Source organism: Pyrgilauda ruficollis, unplaced genomic scaffold, assembly GCF_017590135.1.
Source record: "Pyrgilauda ruficollis isolate IOZ18807 unplaced genomic scaffold, ASM1759013v1 scaffold156, whole genome shotgun sequence".
Taxonomy (NCBI): Eukaryota; Metazoa; Chordata; class Aves; order Passeriformes; family Passeridae; genus Pyrgilauda; species Pyrgilauda ruficollis.
Genome location: NW_024514321.1, coordinates 230,699 through 258,692, shown reverse-complemented (window position 1 = coordinate 258,692; position 27,994 = coordinate 230,699). Strand labels below are relative to the sequence as shown.

General features: G+C 42.3%; 1 protein-coding gene across 2 annotated transcripts; it reads left to right on the top strand.

Annotated features, from left to right (window-relative positions):
- The first annotated feature begins 543 nt into the window (after positions 1-543).
- Positions 544-27,717, top strand: SLC6A5 (solute carrier family 6 member 5). 2 transcript variants are annotated; one of them, XM_041461856.1, is made up of 16 exons: positions 544-715; positions 875-879; positions 1,716-1,854; positions 3,119-3,250; positions 3,507-3,680; positions 4,297-4,438; positions 4,846-4,978; positions 7,192-7,326; positions 7,768-7,871; positions 10,434-10,558; positions 13,877-13,989; positions 14,256-14,387; positions 15,629-15,728; positions 21,850-21,950; positions 25,167-25,334; positions 27,562-27,717. In XM_041461856.1, exons 3-16 carry the CDS (start codon positions 1,785-1,787, stop codon positions 27,715-27,717), a joined length of 1,785 nt encoding a protein of 594 aa, XP_041317790.1. In that variant the 5' UTR covers positions 544-715; positions 875-879; positions 1,716-1,784. The 2 variants fall into 2 exon arrangements, with proteins under 2 accessions (XP_041317790.1, XP_041317791.1); XM_041461857.1 differs by lacking the exon at positions 875-879 and having other exon boundaries at positions 1,720-1,854.
- The last annotated feature ends 277 nt before the right edge of the window (positions 27,718-27,994 follow it).

Here is a 27,994-nt window from a genome sequence, read left to right as displayed (position 1 = left end):
TGAATGGGAGGGCAAGCAGGCGAGCCGTGGCTCCTCGAAATTCTGCAACACTCCTGTATCCCGATTTTCTGGCGCATGCGTTTCCTGCACGAGGACAAAAATTCGTATAATCTCCGCAGTGCCAACACTTTTTTTTCTCTTCTTCTCCTTTTGGTAAAATATGTGACGTTCTCATTTTAGGATTACGCCAGTCACAGAGATATGAGCAAGCAGCTTGTGAACAATCCTGAAGCGGTGGCTCCCGGACCCACCGAAGGTGCGGGAGTTGTAAGAACCGGCCCAGAGAATGAGCCGCAAAACGCCCTTCCGCAAGCTCCCGCCGCCTCCGCCAGGCTTCCCCGGTCACTCTCGAACGACAGCAAAACCTTTCTCTCCGAAGAAGCGAAACCAAATGAGTTTGAGAGGACCAAAGTCGGGATCTGCAAGCTCAGCAGCACCCCGGTGCAAGCCAACTCCACGCTCCGGAGAGAATCTGTGGAAACCTTTCCCTGCAAGCCGAGCCCCGGGGCAGGGATTGCCGGGCAAGCTGCGATCCCTCATTGCAAAATTCCCGCTTTGCAAAGCACAGACGGGAACGCTACTCTGAGCCCTGGTAAGAGCACACTGGAGCAAAACAACGCCAAGGGCGCCTGGGTGACCTTGAGCCAGAGCACGGTGGTGCTGGGCACAGATGGCAACACTTCTGTACTTCCTGGCAGAGTGGAGGGGGTGAGTTGTCTCCTTACAGGTTTTCCTTCCCCATCTTCAGTTTGTGGGAGGTCTTTGCCAGTCAGCACCGATTTGGGGTGGAAGTTCTAAAATCAGGTGCAGATGAGTCAGGGATGGGCCTGTGCCGCAGGGAGGAGGGAAGGAAGAAGGGGAGAGAGGATCTTAGATCCGGTGCTGTAGTGCTGGCGAGTGCTAATGACATAATAGCGGTACAAACGAGCATCCTGTGCAATTCCAGTTGGTTCCTGGGCCGTGCCCGTGGATGCACCACGGCTCTGACCCGCCGTGCGCGGGTGCGCGCATCCTTACACGCCTCAGCACGAGGTCTGCTCCTGTCCGCAGCAGCACACGTGAAGGGTGCCTTGTCCTTCACATCCTCAGGCTTGTCAGCCTGCCCAAACCCCCGGGGACTGCGTGCCTCGGACTCCATAACCAAAAATTGGGCCAAATAAAGCAGCCCAATGCCATAAGAGGTCCTCGGGAGGGGATGCTGCCGGTGGTGCGAAGCCGAGAAGGTGCCGCTTTCCGCTGCCCACGCTGTCCCTCTCCTCCTGCGCATCCGCATTTATCCTGGAAGCGGGTGGTGCTGGTGCGGTAAAAGCGATTTTTGCTTCTCCTGGCTGTGACGGGAACCGGCGGTCGGTCCTGACCCTCCGGAGACCACCGAGGTCTTCCATACCCAGGGGAGGTGATGGGACTTCCCTCACAACGGGGGATCAGGAGCCGGGCGACCCACCACGAGTGCTCTGTGGAGGGCCATGTTTTAACCCCTCTTTTGGGTACCTTTTTTTTTTTTTTTTTTTTTTTTTTTTTTTTAAAGAGGAGAGGCCTGGCAGCTGCGGCAGGGGCGACAGAGGAGTGGGGACGGGAGGGTCCCCCGGCCCGGCTGCTGCTCGCAGGCCCTCTCTCCAGTGAAGCCGGCAGCACCGCCGTGCTTGTGTCTTAAAGTGGCTGGTTTCCCATCTCTCTCTTCTCTCCCCCCCACCTTTTCCCCTCCCCCCTTTTAGGAAGACGATGTGGGGGATGAAAATAAAGCCCGAGGGAACTGGTCTAGCAAGCTGGATTTCATCCTCTCCATGGTGGGTTATGCAGTGGGGCTGGGCAATGTCTGGAGGTTCCCGTACCTGGCCTTTAAGAATGGGGGAGGTATGATGGATTTTTCCTGTCTCTCTACCTGCAGTACTGTACGGGTCTGAGCCAGTCCCGGTCTTTTTGGTGGGGAGAAACACGAGGGAAGCGGGGTGGGCGGCTTCCTATTGCCGGGCAGCCAGCCCCGGGCTGAGCCGAGATGCAGGAGCATCTTCAGACCATCAGACACTTGGTGAAATATTTGCCTGGCTTTTTTTGTTTGTTTGTTTGTGTGTGTGTGTGTGGTTTTTGGTTTGTTTGTTTGGGTTTTTTTTTTTTTTTTTGTTTGTTTGTTTGATTTTTGCGTTATTTTTGGCTTTGGGTTTTTTGGGCTTTTTTTTTTTTGGTGGTCACCTCTGAAAGCGGGAAAGCCCCGAGATTTCCTTAAAAGGTAGCGCTTTCCTTAAAAACACCTGCAATTGGTGCTGGCCGGAGAGGGAGGAAAATGAAGAGGCGTGTTGAGCACAGGGGCAGGGCTCCGGAACCCCCTTCTCCTCGGTTACACACAGTCGGGTCTGAATCCGCAGTCGGTGGGATGGGGAAAGAGGAGGGACTCTGGAGTCGGGATAGCGATAAAAGGACGTTTGATCCCGAGTCGAGACATTCCGTTATTTCGTGAGGTTTGGGGGAATTGTTTTAAATCTCTCCATGATCCGATTGAAAAATAATCGTTTGAAATAGAGGAGAGGAGAGTTGGAAGAGGGGCTATGCCGTTTATAGTTTACGAGGGGAAGAAGAAGAAGAAGAAGTTTATTTGCAGAGGATCTCCTACCACAGGCTCTTACTTAAACGGAGAACCCGTGGATGTTACTGGATTAAACCCTTGCAGCTGTAAACCCCTTCCCTCTTCGAAAGGGCTCTCAGCTGACGGGAGTGCTGCTGTGATCATCGAAAACTGTTATGTAGAGCCCATAGCAGCCGTTTTCTGAGAAGAAAAATGCAAATTTAAAGAACTATTTTAAAATTGTGAGCTTTTTTTTTTTTTTTTTTTTTTTTTTTTTTTTTGTTTTGTTTTTATTTTACACGTAGAAACATCTAAGTGGGAGGTGTTAAATGCTCATTTAGCAATAATGAGTATTTACTGTCTGTAGAAAACGCTGGAAATGTAGAAAGCTGACACCCATTTTCCCCCTCCGCCCCTTCCTCCTGCCCCGTCGAGGTTGTCGCACCGGGAATCGATAACAAACCGAAAAATTTTAATAGAAAAATGTCTTGACGAAGTTGTCCCCAGTGTCACGGGCTGATTCAGGTTGCTCTCTCTTCTCTCCCCCCGCCCCCCAAGGTGCGTTTCTCATCCCCTATTTGATGATGTTGGCTCTAGCTGGGATCCCCATTTTCTTCCTGGAAGTCTCCCTGGGGCAGTTTGCTAGTCAGGGCCCCGTGTCGGTCTGGAAAGCCATCCCCGCCCTGCAAGGTGAGCGGAGCAGGCGCCGGCCCGGTTTTGGGGAGCATGACCCGCGCTCCGGCTCTCGCATGGCTTCAGCCGCCGCATGCCACGGGCGCCCGGCGGGCTCGGCCCCGGGGCCGCCGCTGCGCAGCGGGCTGGGGCTGGCACTGCCGCTGTCGCTGTCCCCGTGCCGGAGGAAGCCGGCGCTTCGCAGCCGCCGGGCCCCGCTGCGGCCGCCGCCAGCGTTAATGGCCTTTCCTCCTGTCCCTCTGTGTGTCCGCAGGCTGCGGCATCGCCATGCTGATCATCTCGGTGCTGATAGCCATTTATTACAATATTATCCTGTGCTACACGCTTTTCTACCTTTTCGCCTCCTTTGTGCCCGTGCTCCCCTGGGCTTCCTGTAACAACCCCTGGAACACGCCAGACTGTAAAGATAAAAACAAACTTTTGCTAGGTAAGTTGGGACACGCTTATACTCTTCTTTTATTTATGTTTTTGGTTTTATTTTAAAATTTGTGGCCGTGGTGGTTTTGCAGAGGTTTCTGCAGCTCAGCTGCGCCGCTGGGAGATGCCAGAGGAGACTGCGGGTGACCGCGGCCGGGAGAGGATCCCAGCACTGGGGAACCGTCTCTTCCCAAACTATTTTGAAGTGATCTGTATCCCATGGGCACTTCCCTCTACTTTTATTTAAAATTTTCCTTACCAAGCACAAATTAGATTTGTCAATTTAAATGCTTTAAAAATGCCGATTTTTTTTTCTTTTCGTTCGGAGGAAAACTGTGTAGGCAACAAAATACCAAGCTGGCAGCCTGGAGTGTCTGCTAAAGACGAATTATTTGTCTTTAGAGAATCTTCTCTTTAACGAAAAAAACAAAAACCGTTTCTGCAAACTGTCCCAAATACACAATGACACAAAAAAGATAACCTAGTTAACGACCTTGGAAAAAGTGCCGGCAACTGAACAAAAGTTCAAGTAATTAAGTGTGATCTAAGGCATTCTTGTCATTTTACAACAACAACAACAACAAATCCGTTTTATTTTTCTGTTCCCTCGCCTCATTTCTTCCTAGATTCCTGCATTATTGGCGACCACCCAAAAATACAAATCAAGAACTCTACTTTCTGTATGAGTGCCTATCCAAATCTAACCATGGTTAACTTCACCAGAGAAGGAAACAAAACATTTGTCAGTGGGAGTGAAGAATACTTCAAGTAAGATCTTTCTTTAGAAAAATTAAGTTAATCTTTCTGTAAAATTCACTGGAACAGGCAACAACATGGCTTGGAAAACCACAAATACAGTAGTGAACGGCAGCAAATGATGCTCTTTTTTTTGTACTCAGGAATGAGAGCTGAATTGCAACACTGGATCACTTGTTTTCTGTTCCTGTGGTGCTTAGCACAGCTGCGGTGTTGGCCCATGCCCGGCAGTTTTATCTACTACTGCAATGCAGATAAATAAAATAATACATGGTGATAATCACTGGAACCATCCAGAGAAACTGCTGAGGACACTGAAGCAAAACAAAAAAGGAATTTGTGCTGAAATGCTGCCTGTGGTTTCTTTAATTATTTTTTTTCCAAATTTTTTAAATTTCTTTTTTTCCCCTTATTCTTAGGTACTTTGTATTGAAGATTTCAGCAGGGATTGAATATCCTGGTGAGATTAGATGGCCCCTGGCATTATCTCTTTTCCTAGCCTGGGTGATTGTTTATGCTTCCCTTGCTAAAGGAATCAAGTCATCAGGAAAAGTAAGAACAATATTGGTAATTGTACACTCACAAGAAAGCAGGGTGTTGGTTTTAGGGACTCGTCCTCTTGTTTAAGGGATGAATTACTGAAAATATTTTCAGCAAATGACTAAGTATTAATTGAAATGCCTTTTCCCTCTCTGTGTTTTCCTTCTAGTCAAACCAGAAACTATTTTTGTTCGACATTTTTTCTCTAACCTTCAATAAATTTAAAATGAGCTCTTCAGCTGCACTCAGCAGTGGGATGGCACAAATGGTACTTTCCAGCCTTCCCTATTCTGTGTGGTGTTCATAAAAATTCTGCAATCATCTCACGTTTCACTGGAATCTGGGAAATTTGGATGTAAATTAACATGTTAAGTAACATATTTTAAAATCGGAACTGAACTTTGGAAACTCAGTGTGTGTGTGTGTGTGTGAGCAACACAACTAGGTATTTCCTGGGATAAAGACAGTGGAAATGGAGATGTGAATTTTCTAGAGCTGGTCACAGAGTTCCAATTCGAAGCCATCCCTTTGCTTCTAGAAGCTGACTTCATCTCTTGGGAGGTCACTTGGCAATTAACAGGAAATCCAGCGACTCAGAGTGCCAAGTGAAAGTTGAGATTTTTTTTCCCCCTTACCCTAGTGGAATAAGAAAAAATGTTTCATGAAAGGCAAGAGACTGGATAATAATGTGGGTTTGGATGTGGCAATGGTCTCCAAGCGACTCTTCGTGGCCGAGAAAAATACTGGCACTGATGTAAAAAAAAAATATTGACTCCTTGGTATTACAACAGAAATCCTGTAATTATGTAGAAATTAGTTCAGTATCTTGACTGTACAGAAATTCATCAGGGCAACTTTTGAAACACCTCTTGAAACAAGAAGAAAAGTTTGAAAAGCAGTTTCAAAAGTCACTTCAGCTCAGACCACAGGCTGAGGGAGGTGATTCTCCCGCTCTGCTCTGGTGAGGACCCACCTAGAGTCCTGTGTCCAGCTTTGGAGCCCACAACACAAGAAGGATCTCTTGGAATGAGTCCAGAGGAGGCCACAAAGGTGCTCAGAGGGCTGGAGCCCCTCTGCTATGGAAACAGGCTGAGGGACCTGGGGCTGCTCAGCCTGGGGAAGAGAAAGGTCCAAGGAGACCTTCCAGCACCTTCCACCACCTAAAGGGGCCCCAGCAGAGTTGGAGAGGGACTTAGGACAAGGACATGGATTGACAGGACAAGGGAAAATGGCTTCAAACTGACATAGGGAGGGTTTAGATTAGATATTAGGAAGAAAATCTCTGTAAAGGGGGTGAGGTCCTGGCATGGGTTGCCCAGAGAAGCTGTGGCTGCCTCATCCCCAGAAATGTTCAAGGTCAGATTGGGCTGGGTTTGGATCATCCTGGTCTAGGGGAAGGTGTCCCTGCCCATGGCAGAGGTTGGAATGAGGTGATCTTTCAGTTCCTTTCTAACCCAAACCATTCTATGATATAATTCCATCATGTGTTATGATATGATTCTGTTTTGTTTAGGACCAGATGTTGATGTGAAAAATATTTGAAATTATTTTGTGTTGAATGTAAAGCTTAACTGGACATGATCCAACCATTTTATTTGAACACAGAGAGAGCTGTGTTCTCGATAATTATTAAAACATTAAACACACAGCCACTGTTGTGTATTTAGACATCATGATGATCAGGTCTGTCTAGCTAACTTCAGACGTTCCTTTTTTGAATTTGGACCATATCATTACTATCATCATGGTGATATGTAATCATTAAGAGGTACAAACAGTAATAAAAATTCTTTAGGCTTGTTTTAGTTAAATACAGAAAAATATAGAAGAAAACTACAGTCATGTGTTACTGAATGGCACTTCTTATTTAATTTCCACTGAACTGTGATAGTTCACTCTGGGAAATTATCAAAAGTGGGATTTTCCTTTAGATTTAAATTCTTATTGTTCCTCTCCAGATGGAAAGAGGAACCCTCTTCCCTTCTCTGTCTAGAATTCCAGTTCTTACCACTGTTGGTATTAGTCCGGTTCCCTGCAGCAAGAAGAGCTGTAAAATTTCAGATTTCTAGGGAAATAACCCTGTTGTTTTCTTAGTTTATCCCCTGACTGCTGTCTCTGAGACTCAGTAATTGCCTTCTTCTGGCAATAGTGGCACTTACATTTCCCCTCCTCTCCTGTTAGCCAATCAGCCCTTTCAGTAACCTTTTCTCTGCTGCCCTGTGCAGGTTGTGTACTTCACAGCTACATTCCCCTACGTGGTTCTCATCATCCTTCTCATAAGAGGAGTAACTCTACCTGGAGCTGGAGATGGCATCTGGTACTTCATCACACCCAAGTGGGAGAAGCTGATTGATGCTATGGTGGGTTTGCTGTTGCACTCAGAGCTGCTGGGGTGAATAAATCTCAGGTCTCTTGGGGTCTGCTGCAGGCATTTTCCACGTGCAGAGGTGGTGTTGTCATCTGTGGAAACTTGTTCTTCATCTTACATGGGTAAAGTATTATTTAGGGTCACTGGTAGAGAAAAACATCAGCATCTGATGCAGGTTTTCCCTCTTGACTTGTATTTTTTGTTTCTGAGTGTATTTGAACTAATATGTATCAAACAATATAGTTTTTATATTTGTGTCTTCCATATACAGCAAGGTTTATAGTGTACTTTTATACGGACTCAACAAGAAAAGTGCTTCTTATTAAATGAGCCTGATGTATTTAGTGGCAGGATTTTGCTTTTAAATAATCTATTGACATCTATTGGTCTAAAAATTTTTCCTGAAGCCGATGCTATTTTCTTTCTTACTTAGGTTTGGAAGGATGCTGCCACTCAGATTTTCTTCTCCTTATCTGCTGCATGGGGAGGTCTAATTACCCTCTCTTCATACAACAAATTCCATAATAACTGCTACAGGTGTGTAAGACTGAAATACTTATGTGTAATTAAACAGGTTTGTCCAAAATCAGTTATCCATCATCTTCCAGAAACCTGGTTTGCAAGACCCCTATCTCTTGTCTTTTTCTTTCTCCCTTGTCTTTTTGTTCCTTGCTGTCCTTTTGTCCTTTTTTTCTCTCTTGTATTTTTTATTTTTTCTCCTTTCCTCTCTTCTGTTTCTTTTTTTTTTTCTTTTGTATGTGTGTGTTTTTCATTTACATTTAACCATTTTTGCTTTTGTGTATTATTTCCTCCCCCCAGGTCCTAATCTACTAGTCTCAAGATGATAATTTAGGCTTATTAAAGTTCCTGCTGGCTGCCCACTTTCAGAATCAGGAGGCTGAGGCTGAAGGGCAGCCTGGGATGTGTCAAGAGCTGAGCAGTGAAACGGAATCACTTGGCAGCTCTGCTGAAGGACAGCCCACGAGTAGAGTGGGCTGAAAGTTGCGTTGTGAAACATGCAGAACTTTCACATAAATGGAAGTTGCAAGTTATTCTTACATCTTCTAAATGTTCTTCCTTTTTCCAGTTACACTTACTGTGGTTTTACAAGCAAAAAGATATTTCATGCTATGAAATCTAAAATCACTTATTTGAGAGCTATTTTTACATGGGAAAAAGTCATAGTGAATAATTTTTCATGCAAAAGGCTGCCAGCTAAAATGTCTGCAGATGGAAAACACGAAAGAAAGTGGCATTAGTGGAGTGCTTCCCTGCTCTTTTACAGTTTTTGAAGTCAGTCTGAAGCAAGCCTTTATCTGATTCTTGCAATGCCAGAGGTGCTGATTGAGGACAGCCAGTAGCATGCAGAGGGACTCACCCAAGAGGATGCTCAAAAACTTTCCCCAATCAAGACTTCAAAGGAAACATTCCTTGGGATTTCCACTGCCATCTGCTATGGCTTCTAAGTACAGAATACAAAATACTTAAAAAAGAAATGTGAATGAGAATATTAAAAAGGAATTTCAAAAAGTATTTTATTAGTCCTCAAAAGTAATTTAATGAAATTATCCCAAAATATGGATGAAAGCTAACAGTGTTGCATACACAGTAACTCCCACCCAGCAATCCTTTGGGTCCTGTTTTTGAAAATGCTATTCCTGACCTTTTTTTTTTTTTTAATGAATAGTTACAATCAAAATATCAGGGGGAAAATGGAGGAAGCATCATGCTACCTTTCTGCACTAATTTAACAATCTTTTGTGGAGTTTGGAAGATCTTAATGAAAATTTTGAAGGGAATACATCGTAATGAAGTATAAAAATATCACAGTTCTAATATCAAATAAATGCTTTACCTGAGTTATGGAGGAATATAAGAGACCTAAGTAGAAATAATTAGAAAATCTTAGTTACTCCCAATATTTTAAATTTTACAACACAACCTTGAAAATTGAAATGAAGCATGACTATTTTCTCTTTCAATTTCCACATTCATTACATTTTAATACATCAATTGTAATTTTCAGTTACACATTAATTTTAAACATTGTCCAAAATCTATAATTTCAGTAAATTTACATAAATTGACTTCATAATGAATATCTGAAATATTTCAAACCTAGCTAGATTTTGGAACACATGATGATTCCAAACAGCACACTGTCATTTTTTTTTTTCTGCAGACCCAAGGAATTAACAAAATCATTCCTGTTAAGACATGCTCTGTTGGACATGCTAGAAGTTTTCCAGCTCAGTGAGGTTCTTTGACAGCTTTTCAAGTTGTGTTTCATTCTCTTCCTGACCAAAAAAAAAAAAAAAAAAAAAAAAAAAAAAAAAAAAAGAGAGCAGTAAGAATAAACAGTTCTAGCCAACATAAACCCCCTAAACATTTAAAGTGAGGGATTTTATTTTCTGAAGGCAAAGTAGTTTATGGGGAAGTTCTCTGGACATGCATATTAGAAGAAATATCCTATCAAGAATATAATAACTATGCATGCGGCTCATGAGGGCTGGTTTACTGTCAATTCTTGACATACACAGCATAGTAAGACGTTCAGCTTTAGATTTCTTGAGATTCCTTTGATAATAACAACCATGGAAAAATGTTCCAAGGAATCCTCCCTCTACAGATAGGAAGGTGATTGAGCAAGATCTGCAGTGTACAGAAAGCTTAACCCTGGAGTTTTGTGTATGAGGACAAGGAGGAAAAGACAAAAATCATCTCACCTGGACAGCAGTGGTTTGTCCATACCTAATATGGAGAGCTTTGTCAGGCAAAGAGTTAAAAAATGTGTTACAGATCAAGTCACCATGGCTGTTTCTGTTCTTCAGAGAGGACAAGAGCAGATGTGCTTGCCCTCCTGCATGGCCTGTGGTTCCTACACAGCACATGGGTGATGGAAGCTTGCAGGGCTGATTCCTGGTGCTGCTGTGGAGACTTCTGTGCTCTCTGATCAGCATCAAATGCAGCTGAGGAGTGTAAAAGTGTGCCTTCACCAGCATCCCCACGAGATGTGTGTGCTGATGAGAAACTATTGAAATACATATACAAAGCCTTCCTTGTGTATATCCCAACAGGCTTCTTGTGCTCTCTTTGCAGGGACACATTGATAGTCACGTGTACCAACAGTGCCACAAGTATATTTGCAGGCTTTGTCATCTTCTCCGTTATTGGCTTCATGGCAAATGAACTCAAAGTGAATATTGAAGCTGTGGCAGACCAAGGTAGGGCTCACTGGCATTTATTACTTAGACAGGCGCCCTGTGGCACTTCCAGCTCTGTTATTAATGATCACAGATATATGATATATGATCAGTATCATTGATATTGGAGGTGGGAATGATGGCTTCAAACTTGTGTGGATTACTAAACCACATGTAGGCGTTTCTGAGCAGGAGGAGGTAGCCTGGGAAATCAAGGTTTTAGTTAAAGCCTCTTAATCACTTGTTTGGTAAGAGAAGGAAGGAAGTTGAGACTCATTTTACGCCTTTGTGTAAATGACAGAGGGAGGGTAGGGTGGGATGGCCCCTTCATGTAGTCTAAGGGATTATTGGCCTTCTCGTTGGTCTCTGCTGCTGTTTGCCAAATCCTCTTCAAGGTAAAAGTTATCTCTGGTGGTTGGAATTTTGGATGAGAGGAGGGTGGGAGAAATCTGGTGCGAGGGGTAGATTGTGCTTCTAAACTGTGGGGAGCAAGGAGATGCCTCCTTGTAGAAGTAAAACATTTCTGAAGAACTGATTAGAACATCTTGGTTAGTGAAGAGAGGTGGTCATTAGTGGGGATCTGAAAAGTCTTAATTGGTAGGGCTGAGCACCACTATGCCAACTAAACCAAAGCTCTAAGTGCCAGTCATTACTAGAACAACCCCAGCATGAGGACTCCACCACCTCTCTGGGCAGCTCATTCCAGTGTTTAACCACCCTTTCAGTGAAAAAAATCTTCCTGATTTCCAGCCTTAACCTCAGTTTGAACTGTGTCCTCTTGTCCTGTCCCTTGTTCCCTGGGAGCAGAGCCCAACCCCCACCTGGCTGCACCCTCCTCGCAGGGGTTTGTAGGAGTTTTTAGGAGCAATGTTTACATTAATATTTTTGTTTTAGACTTTACCTCCATTCTGGAACAAACAACAAAAGCGGCCCCAAAATCTAAACCCCACTGCACTCACCAAAATTATTTGTGAGGAGTTAGAGCTAAAGGAGCTGTGCTTGAGCGGAGCTGCAGAGGAAGCTCCAAAGAGACGTAGAGAGGTGGGATGAGAGATGAGACTGCCAGGCACGGTGGAGGGAACACTTGGCTCAGCTGGTACATCTCTCTGGAGATGGTGAAATATTCAGCACAGGAGGTCAAAAAGTCTTTTCTGCTGAGTGCTTGGTGGTCCTGGAGTGAGCAACCAGTCCCAGGCTGGAGCTCTCTGTTCCCAGCTGTTCCAGGGGATGTGGAGATGGCTGTGAGGGCATTTGTAAGAGCCTGTTCAGACAATGTAAAATTATTTGATGAGGGTGAGTCTTCGCTGCTCTCCGTGACGGGGAAAAAAATTTAGTGACCTAATAGAATGAATGATGAATAGAATAATGAATTTGCAATAGGAAGAGAGTTAAGATTAAGGGTAATTGTGGACTGAGGTAGTGCATTGCATAACAGCAGCTAAGAGCTCAAGAGCTTGTGAAAAGAACAGCTCTTGTCATTGCCTAATTATTTTTTTTTTTTTTAAGTCTAAAGTTGCATTTCTTTTTGAAGTGAAGGAGAAAAAAGTCAAAATTATTATGAAGCATAATCTCCTTTCAAGTTTTCAAAACCTTGAATGAAAATGTTAATGGAAATACAAAGGGTTTTAAATTTTTTTTTTTTCTCCAAAAATAGTAATCTGAAAAACACAGTATGTGTTTTTCATTTAGAATTTTCTTTTCAGGGAAAACTCATTTATGTAATGAACAAATAAAACATGGAGGGAAAGACAGCACAACCTTTTTTTGTTCTACTCTCTGATTAAGATCATAGTGTAGTTGAAAAATGTTATACCTTAAAATGAAAGTTCAAGATAATTTTACTTTTTAAGACATATAAATACTTGGAGTTTTCCTGGCTTTGATGCACTTTATAAAGAGTTCATACCCACCAAATCTTGGAAGATGGAAGGAATGGGAGCTTGCCTCCCTGTGACTATTTCCTGTGCTTGGATGCTACCAGGTGTGCGTTATCTAGGGGAACTATAAGGAGCTGCCATGGAGACATGCTCATATTCTATAATTTAACTTTTCCTAAAGGCCTGATTAATGAGAATTCATTATTCTGAGACTTAATTAAACTTCTATATGCAGGCAGTGAGTTTAAGCAGAGTCCTTATCTCCAACAGTCAAGAAGAAATCTTTAATCAAGAGATTAAAGAAGCGTTTGTAAATACAACACAGCTTCTACATGCAAAAAGTAATTTTTTGCAGCACATTTTAAAGAAGCAGCACTTAGTCATGTACAGATTTTTTTTTTTGTTTTTTTTTTTACTGTGTTTTAAGTCTTGTATTTACCTTTTGTTCAGAAGGAAGCCCAAGCACTGCACAAGTTGCCCAAGGAAATGATTTTTATGCTGCTGAGGTTGTATTTTTCTCAGTACATGAGCAAGCAGCAGTTCTGTCTGGAGCACAAGCAGCACATGCAGCTGGAGGAGCTGGGTTACAACGATCTAAAGTAGAAATGTCCAGGGCAGAGCGAGTGGGGAGCCCATTCTCTTGGCATGAGAACAACTTGGCTCATGGCATTTGTGTCTCACCTAGCAGGAAACATCTCTCAGAGTGCTTGAAGTGAGCATCCTTTCAGCTGGGATAAATTGAGAGGAAGTACCACCTGCTGTAATGCTGCCACCACAGCCCTGCAGGCTTTGTTCCCAGGCAGATCTAAGCACTTACAAAAATACTTTTTCTTTATGACCAATAGAAATTAAAGCCCAATATATATATAAAAAAAACCCCAACAACAATAACAACAAAAAACCACCTAAAAAAAAACCCCCAAAACAAAGAAACAAAAAAGAAAGGATGGAAAATTCCTGATTTAGGCTTTAAAATGTTCCATCTCCTTATTTCTTGTGCTCTGCATTATTTCAGGTTTTCTTGTGGATTTTTTTAGAATCACAGTAGTTATTACCTTCTGTCTGGTATCAGGTCTGGGCATGTTTTATATTCTCTCCTCATTTAACCGTGTGGCAATGAGTTGAAGAGGAGTATTTGCATTTCCATTCCTGTTGTAGCATTGAGGTGTGGACGTTTGCCATGGGTTGCTAATTGGCAGGGAAGTGGCAGGAATTTGATCACAGAGCAGGACAGAAATATTGTTGCAGTGTGCAATCTTTGCTAATTTTTAAAAAAATTTGGATCAGTAGGTTTTTATACTGGTTGAATATGCATTCTGCTTGGAAAGTTGGAGTAAGTGGTTTGAAATTTACAGTGTAAATAGAAATTAATCAGGTAAGGCTAAACTCTGTAATGTTTAAGGCTTTCTGTAAATAGGAAAGATTGAATCTGATAACCTTTATTTTTCTTATTTCTTTCTAGGTCCTGGGATTGCTTTTGTGGTTTACCCAGAAGCCTTAACTAGGCTGCCCCTCTCTCCCTTCTGGGCTATAATATTCTTTTTGATGCTTCTAACTCTTGGATTAGACACCATGGTAAACTGCTTTTGTGTCCCAGTCTTTTCCTTTTGATTTTCCTATTTCTTTGTTTGGAGGACCATTAAATTGATTGCTATTTCCCATGTGAGCAGTGACTCACGAAAAAAGAGGAATGAAGTAAGGCCATCAATGCTGAAATTGCTTTGGCAGAGCTTTTGGCTGGGCATTTAACACCTAGGACTCAAAATACTCTATTACAATGTTTTATATGCAGCTGGACAACTTTGCGTGCACTGAAATGAACCCTTTTATTTGTTTTTCAGTTCGCCACCATCGAGACTATCGTGACCTCCGTGTCAGATGAATTCCCCAAGTACTTACGTACGCACAAGGCACTCTTCACTCTGGGGTGCTGCGTGTCCTTCTTCATCATGGGATTTCCTATGATCACTCAGGTAATCCCGCTGGCTTTGAGCATCACTGCCTGTCCCCAGTCCCCCTCTGGTGGCTGCTTTTCTCCTGCACAAGCTGCAAAATGTTTAGCTGAATTCTGTCACAAGCGACACATGCTGTGTCTGAAAACCTTATTTAAAAACAACCACAACAACAAAAAAAAAAAAAAATTAATGGATGCTCTGACTGAGATATTCTTAAAAGATTTTGCTGTTCAAATCTTTCTGAGAATCAGGCCTTTAAAATTTTCCCTAGCCAAACATCTCCAAAACAGTAATATAAATTAAGTATTCAACCCACACTGACAGAGGGCAGGGTTAGATTAGACATTAGGAAGAAGCTGTGGCTGCCCCATCTCTGGAAGTGTCCAAGACCAGGCTGCACAGGGCTTGGAGCAGCCTGGGATAGTGGGAGGTGTCCCTGCCCATGGCAGGGTGTTTGGAATGAAATAATCTTTAAGGTTTCTTCCAACCCAACCCATTCTATGAATAAAGGAAAAAAAAACCCAAACAAATTTGAGTGTTATATAAATATGCATACCTCTTTTGAGTGCCTTTCCTCTGAGATTAGACATATACTGATAGTCTTGGCAAACTGTGGATTTATTACTGGAATTCCCATCTACTACTACTACTGATAAACTTCAGTGTCTTCTTCACTAATACCTTCAGCAATATATAATTTGAGATGAGATCTTATATATAAGATGAGAGGACAGAATCTTAGTATTTTATCCACCCTTTCACCCCTTTTTTCTTTCTTTTCTTCCCCCTTACCTCATCACCTACTTGCCCAACTTTGCTGTTCTAATGCCCAGGAAGGATTCAGTCCTTTATTCATTTGAATTATGCTGCTTAATTCCATCATGGAGACAGGATATTAAATCCTTTCCAAACAGATGAACTGGACTCATTATTATGGTAGTTCTGCTTCCAATGGTGATTTTGCTTTTGTCATAGTATTATGTGGTTTGAGACACTGCAGGTGGAAGGTTTGATCACAGTTCAGTCCTTAATCTTAAAGGACTGAATTCAAAGTCTTCCCAAGCTGTCCTAGCTAGCAGAATCAGGTGTACCCTCTGCTTTTTTCTTGTTGGATTTGATATTCATTCAGCCAGAAGGAAGAGTCTATAGCACAGCATGAGCCTGTGTCCAGTTGATGTGTGGATGCTGCCTTGGGTCCTGTTCCTCTCCAATCTGCCTGCCTCAATGCCATGAGTAATGTTTTCTCTTTCTTTCCTTAGGGTGGAATGTATATGTTGCAGCTTGTGGACACCTATGCAGCCTCTTACTCTCTTGTCATTATTGCCATCTTTGAGCTTGTTGGAGTTTCCTATATCTATGGTAAGAAAAAACATTTGACAGCCTATGTCAAAGCAACATTTTAGAAAGTGATACAGTGAAATTCTTAAGGAAAGGAGTATTTTTTTTCTCTGTAATAAAAGCCCCAAAACACTCTTAGTTTGGACAGAAGCATGTCAGGACTTCAGCACACCTTTAAATGCATGTATTCAAACGACTTTCATACAGTCTCAAGTAATTTTCCACCAATAGCTCAAAGATATGAGAATAGACCAAACATTTACTGATACTTTTCCAGAGGTGCTTTTGTGCTTCAACAGTTTTAGGGACAGAGACCTCCTGAGCCAATAGAGGTATCTTTTAGGGTGACCCTAGCTGGATGCCAGGCATCCACCAGAGCTGCTCTATCACTGCCTTCTGCAACTGGACAGGGGAGAGATGAGATGAGAACTGGGACAGATTGTTCAACCAAAACAGACTCAATTTGGAGATATTAATTGCACTTATTGCTAAGAAAAACAGAGCAGGAAAATTAGACAAAAATCAATCCTAAGAACACCTTACCCCCACCCCTCCCTCCTTCCCAGCTCTGTCTCATCCCCACAGGAGCGCAGGGAGATGGGGAATGGGAGTTACGGTCAGTTCATCACAGGTTGTTCCTGCTGCTGCTCAGGAGAGGAGTCCTTCCCCTCTGCCCCAGGATGGGGTTATTCCCACAGGACAGCTCTCCATGAACCTCTCTAGCAGGAGTCCATTTCATGAGCAGCAGTTGTCCATGAATGTCTGTAATGTGGGCCACTCTTCCATGGGGTGCAGTGCTTCAAGGACAGCCTGCTTCAGTGTGGGTCCCTCACAGGGTCACAGGTCCTACCAGGATGGACAGTCCCAGCATGGACTTCTCTCTCCATGGGTCTGCAGGTCTCTGCCAGGTCCCTGCTCCAGCATGGGCTTCCCACAGGTTCACAGCCTCCTTTGGGCATCCCCCTGCTCTGGTGTGGGCTCCTCCATGGGCTGCAGGTGGATCTGTGCATCCCTGTGCCCTCCATGGCTGCAGGGACACAGCTGCCTCACCAGGGGCTGCAGGGGAATCTCAGCTCCAGTGCCTGGAGCAGCTCCTGCCCCTCCTCCTGCCCTGACCTGGGTGCCTGTAGGGCTGTTCTCCTCACATGTTCTCACCCTGCTCTTCTCTGCTGAAATAACACTTGTGCAATAACTTTTTTTGGTCCTTTTAAAATCTGTAATCAGAGATGTTGCTACCATTCCTAATTGGCTCTGATTTAGCCAGTGGTGGGTCTGCCCTGGAGCTCCAGGGATTGCCTCTGCCAGACACAGGGGAAGCTTTTACAGCTTCTCATAGAAACCACCCCTGTAGCCCCACTGCTACCAAAACGTGTCCCTGCAAACCCAACACAGCATTAAACAACTTTTGAAGGCTTTTTCCCCAAGTACACATCCAACTTCTCTTCTTCCTATTTGTCCATAACGTAGACTCAAGACTATGCAGCTACTCAGAATTTTTAATTATCCACAGTGGTCACACCAGTGATATTGATCCATGTTGATGTTGACATTAAATTGTGAGGAACATCCTCAGTTAGTCTGAAATATGAAACAGTGCAATTCCCACAAAGCTGCTGTAGTTACAACAATTGGTACCAGCTGCTGATGTGCTCCCAAACTTGCCCAGTGTTTTCAGAGACTGATTCTTGGAAATGTGAAGATCTTCTCCCATACCATAAATAATTAATTTATGCCTGGAATGGAAGGCTGTTTCTGCCGTTGCTGTGGATGGGAGTGAATAATATAGTTTAATCAGCTGGGCATAAAAATCCAAGATGTTCTGCTGAAACTGCTTGTGTAGCCACTGACTTTGGGTTCTGGCCCTTTTCACGGAATACTTGTATCTGCCTGTGTTGTGGAGTCCACTCTGTAACATAAGTGCTTTAAAATATAGCACAGGTTTCAAATGATGCAGAATTTGGTGCTCTTGCTTGAGAAATAAATGTTATAGGCAGGACAGGGAATCAGCCCTTCTTTGTTTTTTCTGGTTCCATGGAAATTAAGCAGTGTATTTTAACCTCCACCAACATCCAGTTCAGTATACCTGAGAGATTGGCTGCTCAGCCAGACATGACCTAGTGAGGAAATGTTACAGAATATTATGGAAATACTCAAAATACAGGGAGAAAAGTTGATTTAGGCCAGTCATGTTTTGGTTAAACAAAATTATTCGCTTTTTTATGTCCCTGGAATGTAAATAATTCAATTAGAGTTGGTTTAGAGGTGAAATGAAACCCAGCTTCTCCAAAATCAATACAATTTCGTAGGCAGTGATGAGTGGGGAGGCTTAAAAAGATTTTAAGGGTTTGCTGGAGATTTTTTTGCCTTCCTTCTCCTCACTTTGCTGACAGCATGCCTGAACCACGCTGTGCTAGATGCTTTCACTCTTCATGGCCACCAACAGCATCACCTGGTCTATGTCAAATATTGCCCCCTTCAAAGCCATTGCTTTTAGTGTGAAGGAGAAAATTCTGTGTTTAAAATATTTTAAATGTTTTACAACCTACTAAAATCTGTAAAATTTCTTTGATCTGCATGGTTTTAAGTAAGGATGAAGGTAAATAGGGAGCAAGAATTGGCTCTGTTCCTCCTCTGAACACTGTGTGGCAGAAGCACTGCAAACCAGCCTTTGTGGAATGACATTTTATTAGGTTTGGAAGAAAAAACTGCTCTGGCCAGTGTTTGCTTTGCCCAGCAATTCTAGTGTCCCTTAAAACACTAACATTTATGAAAAACATAAAATAATGTAGAAATAATAATAGCTCTGCAAAGGAAGGGCCTGAATAAAGGAGAAGGTTTTTTTAGTGAGTTACTACTTCAGTGAAATCAGATGTGGAAAAGGTTTGACAAATTACCAATCATTCTTTAGATGCTTTTTGTGCAACTGATTGTTCATCAACAGATGTTCGTAAAACCTTGGCTGCAATCTATTTTGAAGGAAGTGACCCTTTGCTAGACTAAGGAGTTTCCTTTCATTTAAATAAAAAGGAAAGATTTACATTAAAATCATCACCTGTTTGTCTAATGTACTAGAGCTACTTTTACTGTGCTAAAGCTACTTTTGTAAGGACTGGGCACAGAAACAATCTTGTGCATTTGTGATTTGTGTGTTGTAAATACAAGCAAAGCTGCTGCTCAGATTATATTCCTTCAAGAAGTGCTTAAAATTGGCAAAATATATTTTCAAGGTCTGACAACTGCTGTTTTACACTCCACTGACACCTTTCTCTGTGCACTTGTACTCTTCATGGCAAGCAGGTTGGCACAACAGTGGCAGGTGCTTTTATGATGAAATAAATTTGTCTTTAGCACTTGTTAAAAGTTCTGCTTGCTGAGCTTGCAGAGATTTTTAAATTAAAAAGAGACACACGTGGTTATTTCCTTGTGATCACTTATTTTTCAGTACAGTCAGTGTTTTATAGTACAATCAAATGCACCTTTTTATTTCACACGCTGGTTTAGATGTTTATTCTCCAATTGTTTAGATTATGATGAATTATTAATAAAGAACAGCTTAGAGATGGGGGTATTAATTTAATCACCAGCATAATTCCCACTGTTGCATTTTGTAGCATGAAGCTAAAGATGAAAATCCCTGTTTTTGAGTGAAACACTGCTGGAAACCCAAAATACATGATGGAAACTTTGTTTATGATCCATCCAGAACTGTTTTTTGACAGTTTGTTTTTGGGAAGGTTCATTGTCAGAGTGAGTGGAAACTGCTGCTGTGTATTTGTAGGAAACATTAGTCATTTTGAACATTTTACCTGTAGCAGAATAGTGAAGTAGTTGTCTGGCTAGGTTTGCAGTCTCCTTTTAAATGGATTTTATATGTCAGCACTTATGAATACATCATTCTACTTCAAAGAGGGAAAAATCAGATATGGAATATCATGTGTTGTTTATTTCCTGAAGTTATTCAGCAGGCCTGACTGATCCGAGAGGGAGACCAGATTTATTAAGATCTGGGAAAAAAAATTGGTATTCTGTTAACTAAAATATCCTTTGCATTTTTTTCTGTGGCACTTCCACTAGAAAGAGATAAGAAATGTGCAATCCCTCTATCTGTTATATACATTTGACTCCTGAATTGCTAATACTTAAGAGTGCCTTACACTGTGAATATCTACTGACCATTCCTAAAAGGAATTTCTTTTCAAATTTTTTTAAATTGGAGTTTCAAACAAATACGTGCAGGTTTTCATGAAGCTAGCATGATTTTTGGAGGCAGTTGCAGCAGCAAGTGTGGCTGAAGTACACACTTTAAATAAGATTTAAACTTTGTGGAGATACACATCGGCCTGTACCTTGTGCTGCTGCAATTGGTTTAAGACCAGATCTGCTCCCAGCACAGCACAGGGATGGCTGCTGTGTGAGCACCTCCCTCACACTCACTGCAGGTGCTGCTCAGGTGACTAAAACACAGGGGCAAATCTCTCAATTGCAGCAAAAATCTCCTTTCGGGTCCATCACATGACGACCCTGGAGGTTCCCTTTTGTCCAGACATACAAACTTCTGTTACAAAGTAGAGAAGGATCCAATTAGTCAGACTGGTGCTGAAGTGCAGTGATTCCATCGGTCATAAAAATTACATGGATTTTACACAGAAGAGGCTTTCTGAAGAAGAAAGTTTGTGGTTGTCAGTAAAAGAGAAAAAGAGGGAAAGAAATTACAGAAGGAAAAAAGTGACCTCTGAGTTACCTTGGCTCAGTTTTCTGTGCTTATATCCACTGCAGATTTTAATTTTCCCCCTTTCCCTAAATACAGTCCTTGCAGTACCATTTTCCTGTTTAATGTCTGTATTTTTCTTCTCTGTTCCTTACCATAACACGGTTCTTTAGCTTTTCTCTCACATGCTGTTTGCCTGGGCTGGGTTACTGTGTGCTCACCCCCTGAGCCGGCCTGCAGGGCTGCCAAACATCACCCAGCCTTGCTGCTCTCTTCTGCATCAGGAGGCACTGGATGATGAACAATGCTAGTGTTTTACTTTCTTAATTCTTAGAACAATCTGATGGATAGATTTATTTCTCCTTGACATCAACAGAAAGGCTTCCAAACTAGGAGGATCAGGACTGGGATTATCCCTTCTTACACTCAGCAGCTGCAGCAGCTGACTATACTATATGAAATAAAGTAGTTTATTACTTTTGTTACAAGCATTTCTTCCCTTACTCAGTGCCTTTTCTCCAGTATTTAAGCTTTCCCCACATCATGCAAGTTAGACAAAATGCTGCAGAATAATGCTTTGCAAAATTTAGATAAAATTGGCCCAAATTTTTAACATTTATGTGACAGATGAGCTCTAAACTCTCTCTTCTTAAAACAATTAGGAAAGCTGGAATCAATTTTAGGGTTTTTTTTAAAAAAACTTTTTGATAAATTACTAATAATGAAATTGCCAATAACTAACTTACTAATAACCACCAGGGAACAGCAGCTGCTGACCAATACACCTTTTCCTGTCACATGGCATGGCCAGGGAGGAGCTGCAGAATGCTGAAATGCCATTTTCCTATCTTGCATGTTTTGTTAACTCAAATAACCTTATGAAGATTAACATACCAGCTGATCTTTTTGTTCAGACAACACTGAATATAATTCAAAATATTTACAGGTGCTCTTTAGGAATTGTAAATATCATTTATGCACCAGGTGAAAAGAACAGGACATCACCAGTTTCAGTGCTGAGGGGTACAGCTGTAATCCAGTCATGTAGCAGGTAAAGAGAAGCTGAAATATTGCCTGTGCTGAAGCAGGTATACCAATATTAATAAGGCTGATCTTCACAGGGGAATAAAACAGACAAATAATTGCAGCTACCCAGTACATATTAGTAATGCTTTAACACAAAACATACTAAACACCTAATCTCTATGTAAAAGCTCAATTGCTTTAATCCTTAAGAAGGAAATATTTTACTGGAATGGTTCACACCCTATTAGTCCCATTTTTTACTGTGTACTTAGATCCTCCAAGGAACCTTTCAAACAAAAATTTGGAGTTTGTTTTCATAGTTAGACACAAGGGAGGGCACCAGAGCTCTGTTGCAGACTGCAGCTTGTTTCTTTCACACCTAACTGCTCTTCCATTTGCTGTTTACAGGATTGCAAAGATTTTGTGAAGATATAGAAATGATGATTGGATTCCAGCCAAGTAAATTCTGGAGAGTCTGTTGGGCATTTGTGACCCCAACTATTTTAACAGTAAGGAAAAAAAACAACAAACATCTTCTCCAAAGAGTTTTGTTGGGTTTTGTTCATTATTCATATTCATGATGTTTCTGGGTGTTAGTAGCTAGAACTTGGATGACAGCACATGTGTTCTTGCCATGGATATGTAGTAGAAGTGTGAGTAATGGTGGTTTCGGTGGAGAGGGATGCTGAGTCTGCCAGGAGAATGGTGGCCTTTTCCTGGCCATGCAAAATGCTGCTTCGGCACACCACTGCACTGCAACACTATAGATTATTGTATATCAATAGATCTGTGTGTGTGTGTGTGTGTGTGTGTGTGTGTGTGTGTGTGATATTTATGTATGCACAGGGAAAAGCAAAGACAAGATCCTCCTGTGTACGGTCAGACTGAGCCAGGGAAACAAGGCGTTTTATTGACCCAGAAGCCGGTGCAGAGGGATGCTCCGGGAAGGCGAGGCGGAGGAGCGGGCGCAGGAGCGGGCGCAGGTGCGGGCGCAGGAGCGGGCGCAGGAGCGGGTGCAGGAGCGGGTGCAGGAGCGGGCGCAGCAGCGGGGCTGTCCCGCGGGTCCCGGCCCGGGAGGTGGCGCTGCGGGACAGCGGCTGCGGCCCCGAGCGGCGCCCGAAACCCAAACCCAGAGCGAGCCGGGTCTGCTTTTGGTATTCTTCCTATTTTCCTTTCATTTTTGTTTCCTCCCCAACACCTTCCTTCAAATTCAGTTAGCATTTGCTTCACGTTTAGGTCTCCGTTTAATTAAAAAAAAGTCACGTTTTCAATTTCACCATTGCGATGAAAGTTTTTTCAAGTCCAGGGGACCAAATAACTATATCTACATTTGCCATCTAGGTTTCTAACACAGTGTTTCCTTTACATTTTAACCTACGTGCAGATAAAATCTGCAATCTACTTGGTCTTTTTTTTGCCTTTTTTTTTTTTTTTTTTTTTTGGACCCGAAAAAAAAATCGTTTTTTCACCCTTTTAAATCACGTTTAGGTCTCCGTTTAATTAAAAAAAAGTCACGTTTTCAATTTCACCATTGCGATGAAAGTTTTTTCAAGTCCAGGGGACCAAATAACTATATCTACATTTGCCATCTAGGTTTCTAACACAGTGTTTCCTTTACATTTTAACCTACGTGCAGATAAAATCTGCAATCTACTTGGTCTTTTTTTTGCCTTTTTTTTTTTTTTTTTTTTTTTTTTTTGGACACGAGAATGAAATCGTTATTTCAGCCATTTCAAAAGCTTTCAGCTTGACAAATCAGCACAACAGAGCCTTCTTTCACCAGTATCTTCTGTTTGAGTGCACGTGCCTCCACTTGGAAATTTTGAAGCCCAAAGCCCAGGTTCAGCAAGATCCATGTAGACTTTTAAATCCTCCCCACTTCACAGCAGTACTAAATGGTCCCTACAAGTCACAGAGTCAGAGAATGGTTGGGCTTGGAAGGGACCTTAAAGCTCATCCCACTCCATGGCCCTGCCATGGGCAGGGACACCTTCCACTATCCCAGGTTGTTCAGGACCCCATCCAACCTGGCCTTGGACACTTCCAGGGATGGGGCAGCCACAGCTTCTCTGGGTGAGTATTCTTAGCTCTTCAGGTACAAGATAAGAAAAACTTCTGGAATTTCTGAAAAGACAGAGATTTTGGAACAGTATGAGATCAACTGGCAGGAGGAGAAGCAAAGCAGTGACTCTGTAGTCCTTTGTTCCTTCCAGAGAAGTTGTATCTCAGCTCACGTGCTGGGCAGTTCGTTGTGTGCTGTTCTTTAGTGCAGTGTAATTGTTGGCAAAGCTTTTTCTTCCTGGAGGAGGATGAAAAAGGCACTGGCTGAAGTTAACAACTTATTTTCAGTATTGTTAATTCATGAATGAGGACATTTTTTTTTCTGAAAACTGGAAAAGGTTCAGTTTTCACAGACAGGAATGCCTGTGTGAAGGGACCAGTGAGTTTTGGTGAGCTCAACAAAATCCTGAGTTGTGAGGAAATGAAATTTTCTACAGTGAGAATGATTTCTCCAATGGGTAAAATGAAGGTAGTCTACTTTTCTTGAATAGATTTTCTTTGCCTGTTGTCTTCACTGCACTACAGATTGCTCTGTGTGAAAACCAGGTAGCTCTATCTTAACCACCTGTTGTTTGATTGTGACAATGGATGCCTATATTTTGCAGATCATTTTTCAAAAGTTTGAAGACATACTCCAGTTTATAGTGTTAGAATGACATCAATGGTATTTATCTTCTCTTGGGGATCTTTCTAAAGATGAAGGCATGTGCACATGTGATTTTTTTAGTTCTTTGGTTTTTTTTCCAGTGGGTATTTTCAAGATGCTGCCTTAGACCCTATTTTACACTTCTGAAGGGAATTGTAAGGCTTTTCTGCAAATTGCTCAGATCCTTTACTAATCAGACTTGTGCTCGTAGCTCCTGTCAGTAATCAGACAACCAGGAAATAGGAAATTATGTTGTTTGTTATGGAAAACAAATTTGAACTGACTGTGTTTACCCTCTAAACTTGCATGTTCTGTTGTTGTTCCCTCCAAATGTAATATTTAGTGAACTTACAGTGAGAAATAAATTGACAGTGATCAGTCATAATTCAATTTTTATGCTATGGAAACAGACAAAGCAAAACCAAGCAATGAATTCTTTCCTATTATTGCCTCTGTAAAGCTAATATTTGATACATTTGGATAGCCTAGTATTAGACTTTCATTAGACTCCACATCTCTGGAACTAAAGCTGATCATTTTTATACGTGCCTTCACCTAGTTATACTTCTATAAATCTTCTGTGTGCAACTATTGCAAGCACAGGCATTTTCCAAAAGTTACTGAATTATGCACAAACGTAAGCAGATTTATTGATGTTCATACAGTAAGTGAAATAGAGAACTTACCATAATCATAATGTAATAAACTTACATTAGGTAAAACTGCCAATAGACCATGTAATAAAGCATGTTATTCTAGGGACAAGATTCTAATTTTAATTATTCTGGCACAAGTACAGCGATTTTTTTAAAGAGATTTTGCAAGATTTCCTTGAAACTCATTAGATTCAGGCTGTGACCCATTTATTAGAGCTTGTGGCAGCACCCTGCCTTAGGTGTATGGGTTTTTATCTGTATTCCATATACACCAATTCTGTGCGTGTGGATACCCACCATTGGTGGCATAGCAGGCCTGTTTTGCTTACTCAAACATATTTGTTTTCCTTTCTTGTTCCCAGTTTATTCTCTGCTTCAGTTTTTACCAGTGGGAACCCATGACTTATGGAGCTTACCACTACCCAGGCTGGTCCATGGTGCTCGGGTGGCTGATGCTGGCCTGCTCAGTCATCTGGATCCCAGTTATGTTTGTGATTAAAATGCATCTAGCCCCAGGAAAATTTATTGAGGTAATCCTTCTGTTTTTTTGCTGTTTAAAAATATGGCCACAGGAGATTGTATCTTTCATTTTACATTGATTTTTGTGATATTGAATGTCTAATACTGCTCGGTTTACTTTCTGGCAAACCAGTTATTGTGTGGCAAAGAGATGCTCAGTTGGTTAAAATTGTAGACCTTCTATTCATAGTTTTTCAAAAAACATGGTCCTAAATTGTGGTTCGTTTTATGAGCTCTAGATAAATTTCATGAGGTTTTGTATGGCTTTATTGGAAGAAAATTATTCTAGATTCGTTGGCCTTTTTGCAAAAGCAGCACAAAGCCACAGGAAGCCTCAGCTGTTGGTGCGTGGCGTGGCCAGGGAGCCTGGTAATCAGCACTAGGAGAGGTCAGTCAGGAGCTGCCTGTGAGCAAAGCTGGGTACTGGAGTCACCCAGGATGAGCTCCACGAGGTTGTGCCACTCGCTGAAGTCCAGGAATGAGATGCAGAGCAGGAAGGCTTTTCATACATCTCAAGCTACTTGTTATAAAACCCAGCTGGCAATCTTTGCTTACACCTTTCATCTCTTTATTCTTCTTGAATTAGCTGATCCAGAACTGGGCTTAAAATAATTCCAGGTGGCAATTTATTTTTAATTTAAGGTTCTTATATTTATTTTGCTAATTGGATTCCTGACACTTTTCCCCACTGCTTCAGAAATGTGGTGGCCACCTACTTCTCTCCATCCCTGAGTCCTGTCCCTGCCTGTCACCCCCCTCTCCCTGGCTGTTCCCATCCTGCTGGCTCCTCAGTCCCTGGCAGGATGAGCAATGTCAGCATTTCATCCCTCCGTTGCCTTGCCCTGTTCTCTGGAGAAGCTCAGTGCTCTTATTTTTGGTCTTTGAGGCTTTCTCAGTTCTGCCTTCTCATCACTGCCTGCTGCTTGTGCTGCTCCACCTTGGGAGAAGGAACAGACACACACTCCCCTTTCTGTAGCTGCTTTTACAGTTCAGCTTCCCTGCAAATCCCACTGGGGCTGTTTCTTGCTTCAAAAAATGAAAAGGAGAGAAAATGTACTAAAATAGTATAATCTTTTTGGTCTCTCAATATGTCACACTACACATGCCTAAGGGAAAAGACCGTGCTTCTCTGCTACCCATAGAGCAAAGGAATTTTGTAGGAGAGGAATTTTCACAGTGGTGGGACACCCTAGGGAGAGCATCCAAGCAGCAAAGGCCACTTGTCTAAGGGTCATTCAGCTCTTGTGTAGAGCAGACTGCAGAGCCTGGTCAGGAGACAGCTGCCCCTGCTGGAAATGACCTAATGTGGAATTAGATTTACTTCTTCCTCGTCTCATAAGCTTCTCTTGCTGACTCAAATGGTTCTGTTTCAAAACTTCTTATGCATAAAACTGGCACACAAATTGCCACGAAAATAGGGTGCTTCCCTTACTGAATTTCCAGGTGTGCATCCAAAGAAACACCCAAGAGCTGGATATGTTTTGAGAGGGCTTTTGCTCAAGTTATTTCAGATGTAGTCTGGTATTTCCTCAATACTGAGTCTGCTGCATAAAATTATTATGGTTGATTTGGGAGGAAAAAGTTGCAAACTGGTAATTAAGCAGAGATTAAAATAACTGATAGAGAGGCCTAATTCACTTTATTAGGTAATAAACATATAATTGTTCCCTCTTAAGTCATCAAAAAATATGTTTTCTTTCCTTTTTATCTGTGAATGCACCATTCAAATTATATATTCAGTAAAGAACTCAGTGGAAAGATCAGAAAATTTTTGTTGTTTGTCAGGTTGACGTTCTCCTTGTTCTTTTTTTTCCCAGATAGAAACAAAGCATTTTGTCATCTCAAAATTAAAATCTTTCATAGTGATGTACTACTTTTTGGTCATTTGTATACTTTGGGGAAATATGCTAACTACAAATCCAATTATTCTAATGCACTTGCCCACTGCTTAGACCATTGGGCTAAGTAATTGTGCACGTGTTCTTCAGTAGGAGAGCCTCACAGTTTGTAGCAGTGGTTCTGAGCTCCCCTCACATGGTGTGGGGTAGAATGTATAATTAAAACCTGGGCACTTGATCCCCTACTAGTCTTGAAAACTTTGTGCAAAACAAATGCTGAGCAGTAGAGCCTTGCCAGGCTGTCATCAATAACCTTAAATGAGCCTATCCTCACTTCCTCTGCATTGTGATTCTGCTCCATGACACCAAATGAGACTCTCTTTTCTCTCCCCCACGGCAGCGCCTCAAGCTGGTGTGCTCTCCACAGCCTGACTGGGGCCCATTTCTGGCCAAGCACCGCGGCGAGCGGTACAGGAACATGATTGATCCGCTGGGAACCTCCTCCCTGGGACTTAAACTGCCAGTGAAGGATATGGAACTGGGGACCCAATGCTAATAATTATTACAAAAGGGTGGCAATAACATTGTCAGCCTTTGCTGATTTTTTTTCCCTTTTTTTTTCACCCACCGCTTCTTCTTTTCCGCAGTGCCTGAAAGTGGTTGCTTAGGAAATCGGGACTTATTGTTGCATGCCATAGGGGAGGCCTAGTGAGACCACTTCCAGGTGTAGGTGATGCCTGTGACATGTTCTGTACCCAGTGACACAGAAAAAGCCCTGTGTGTGACAGGTGACATAATCAGGTATTGTCAGGTGATGTAGGAATAAACAAAAC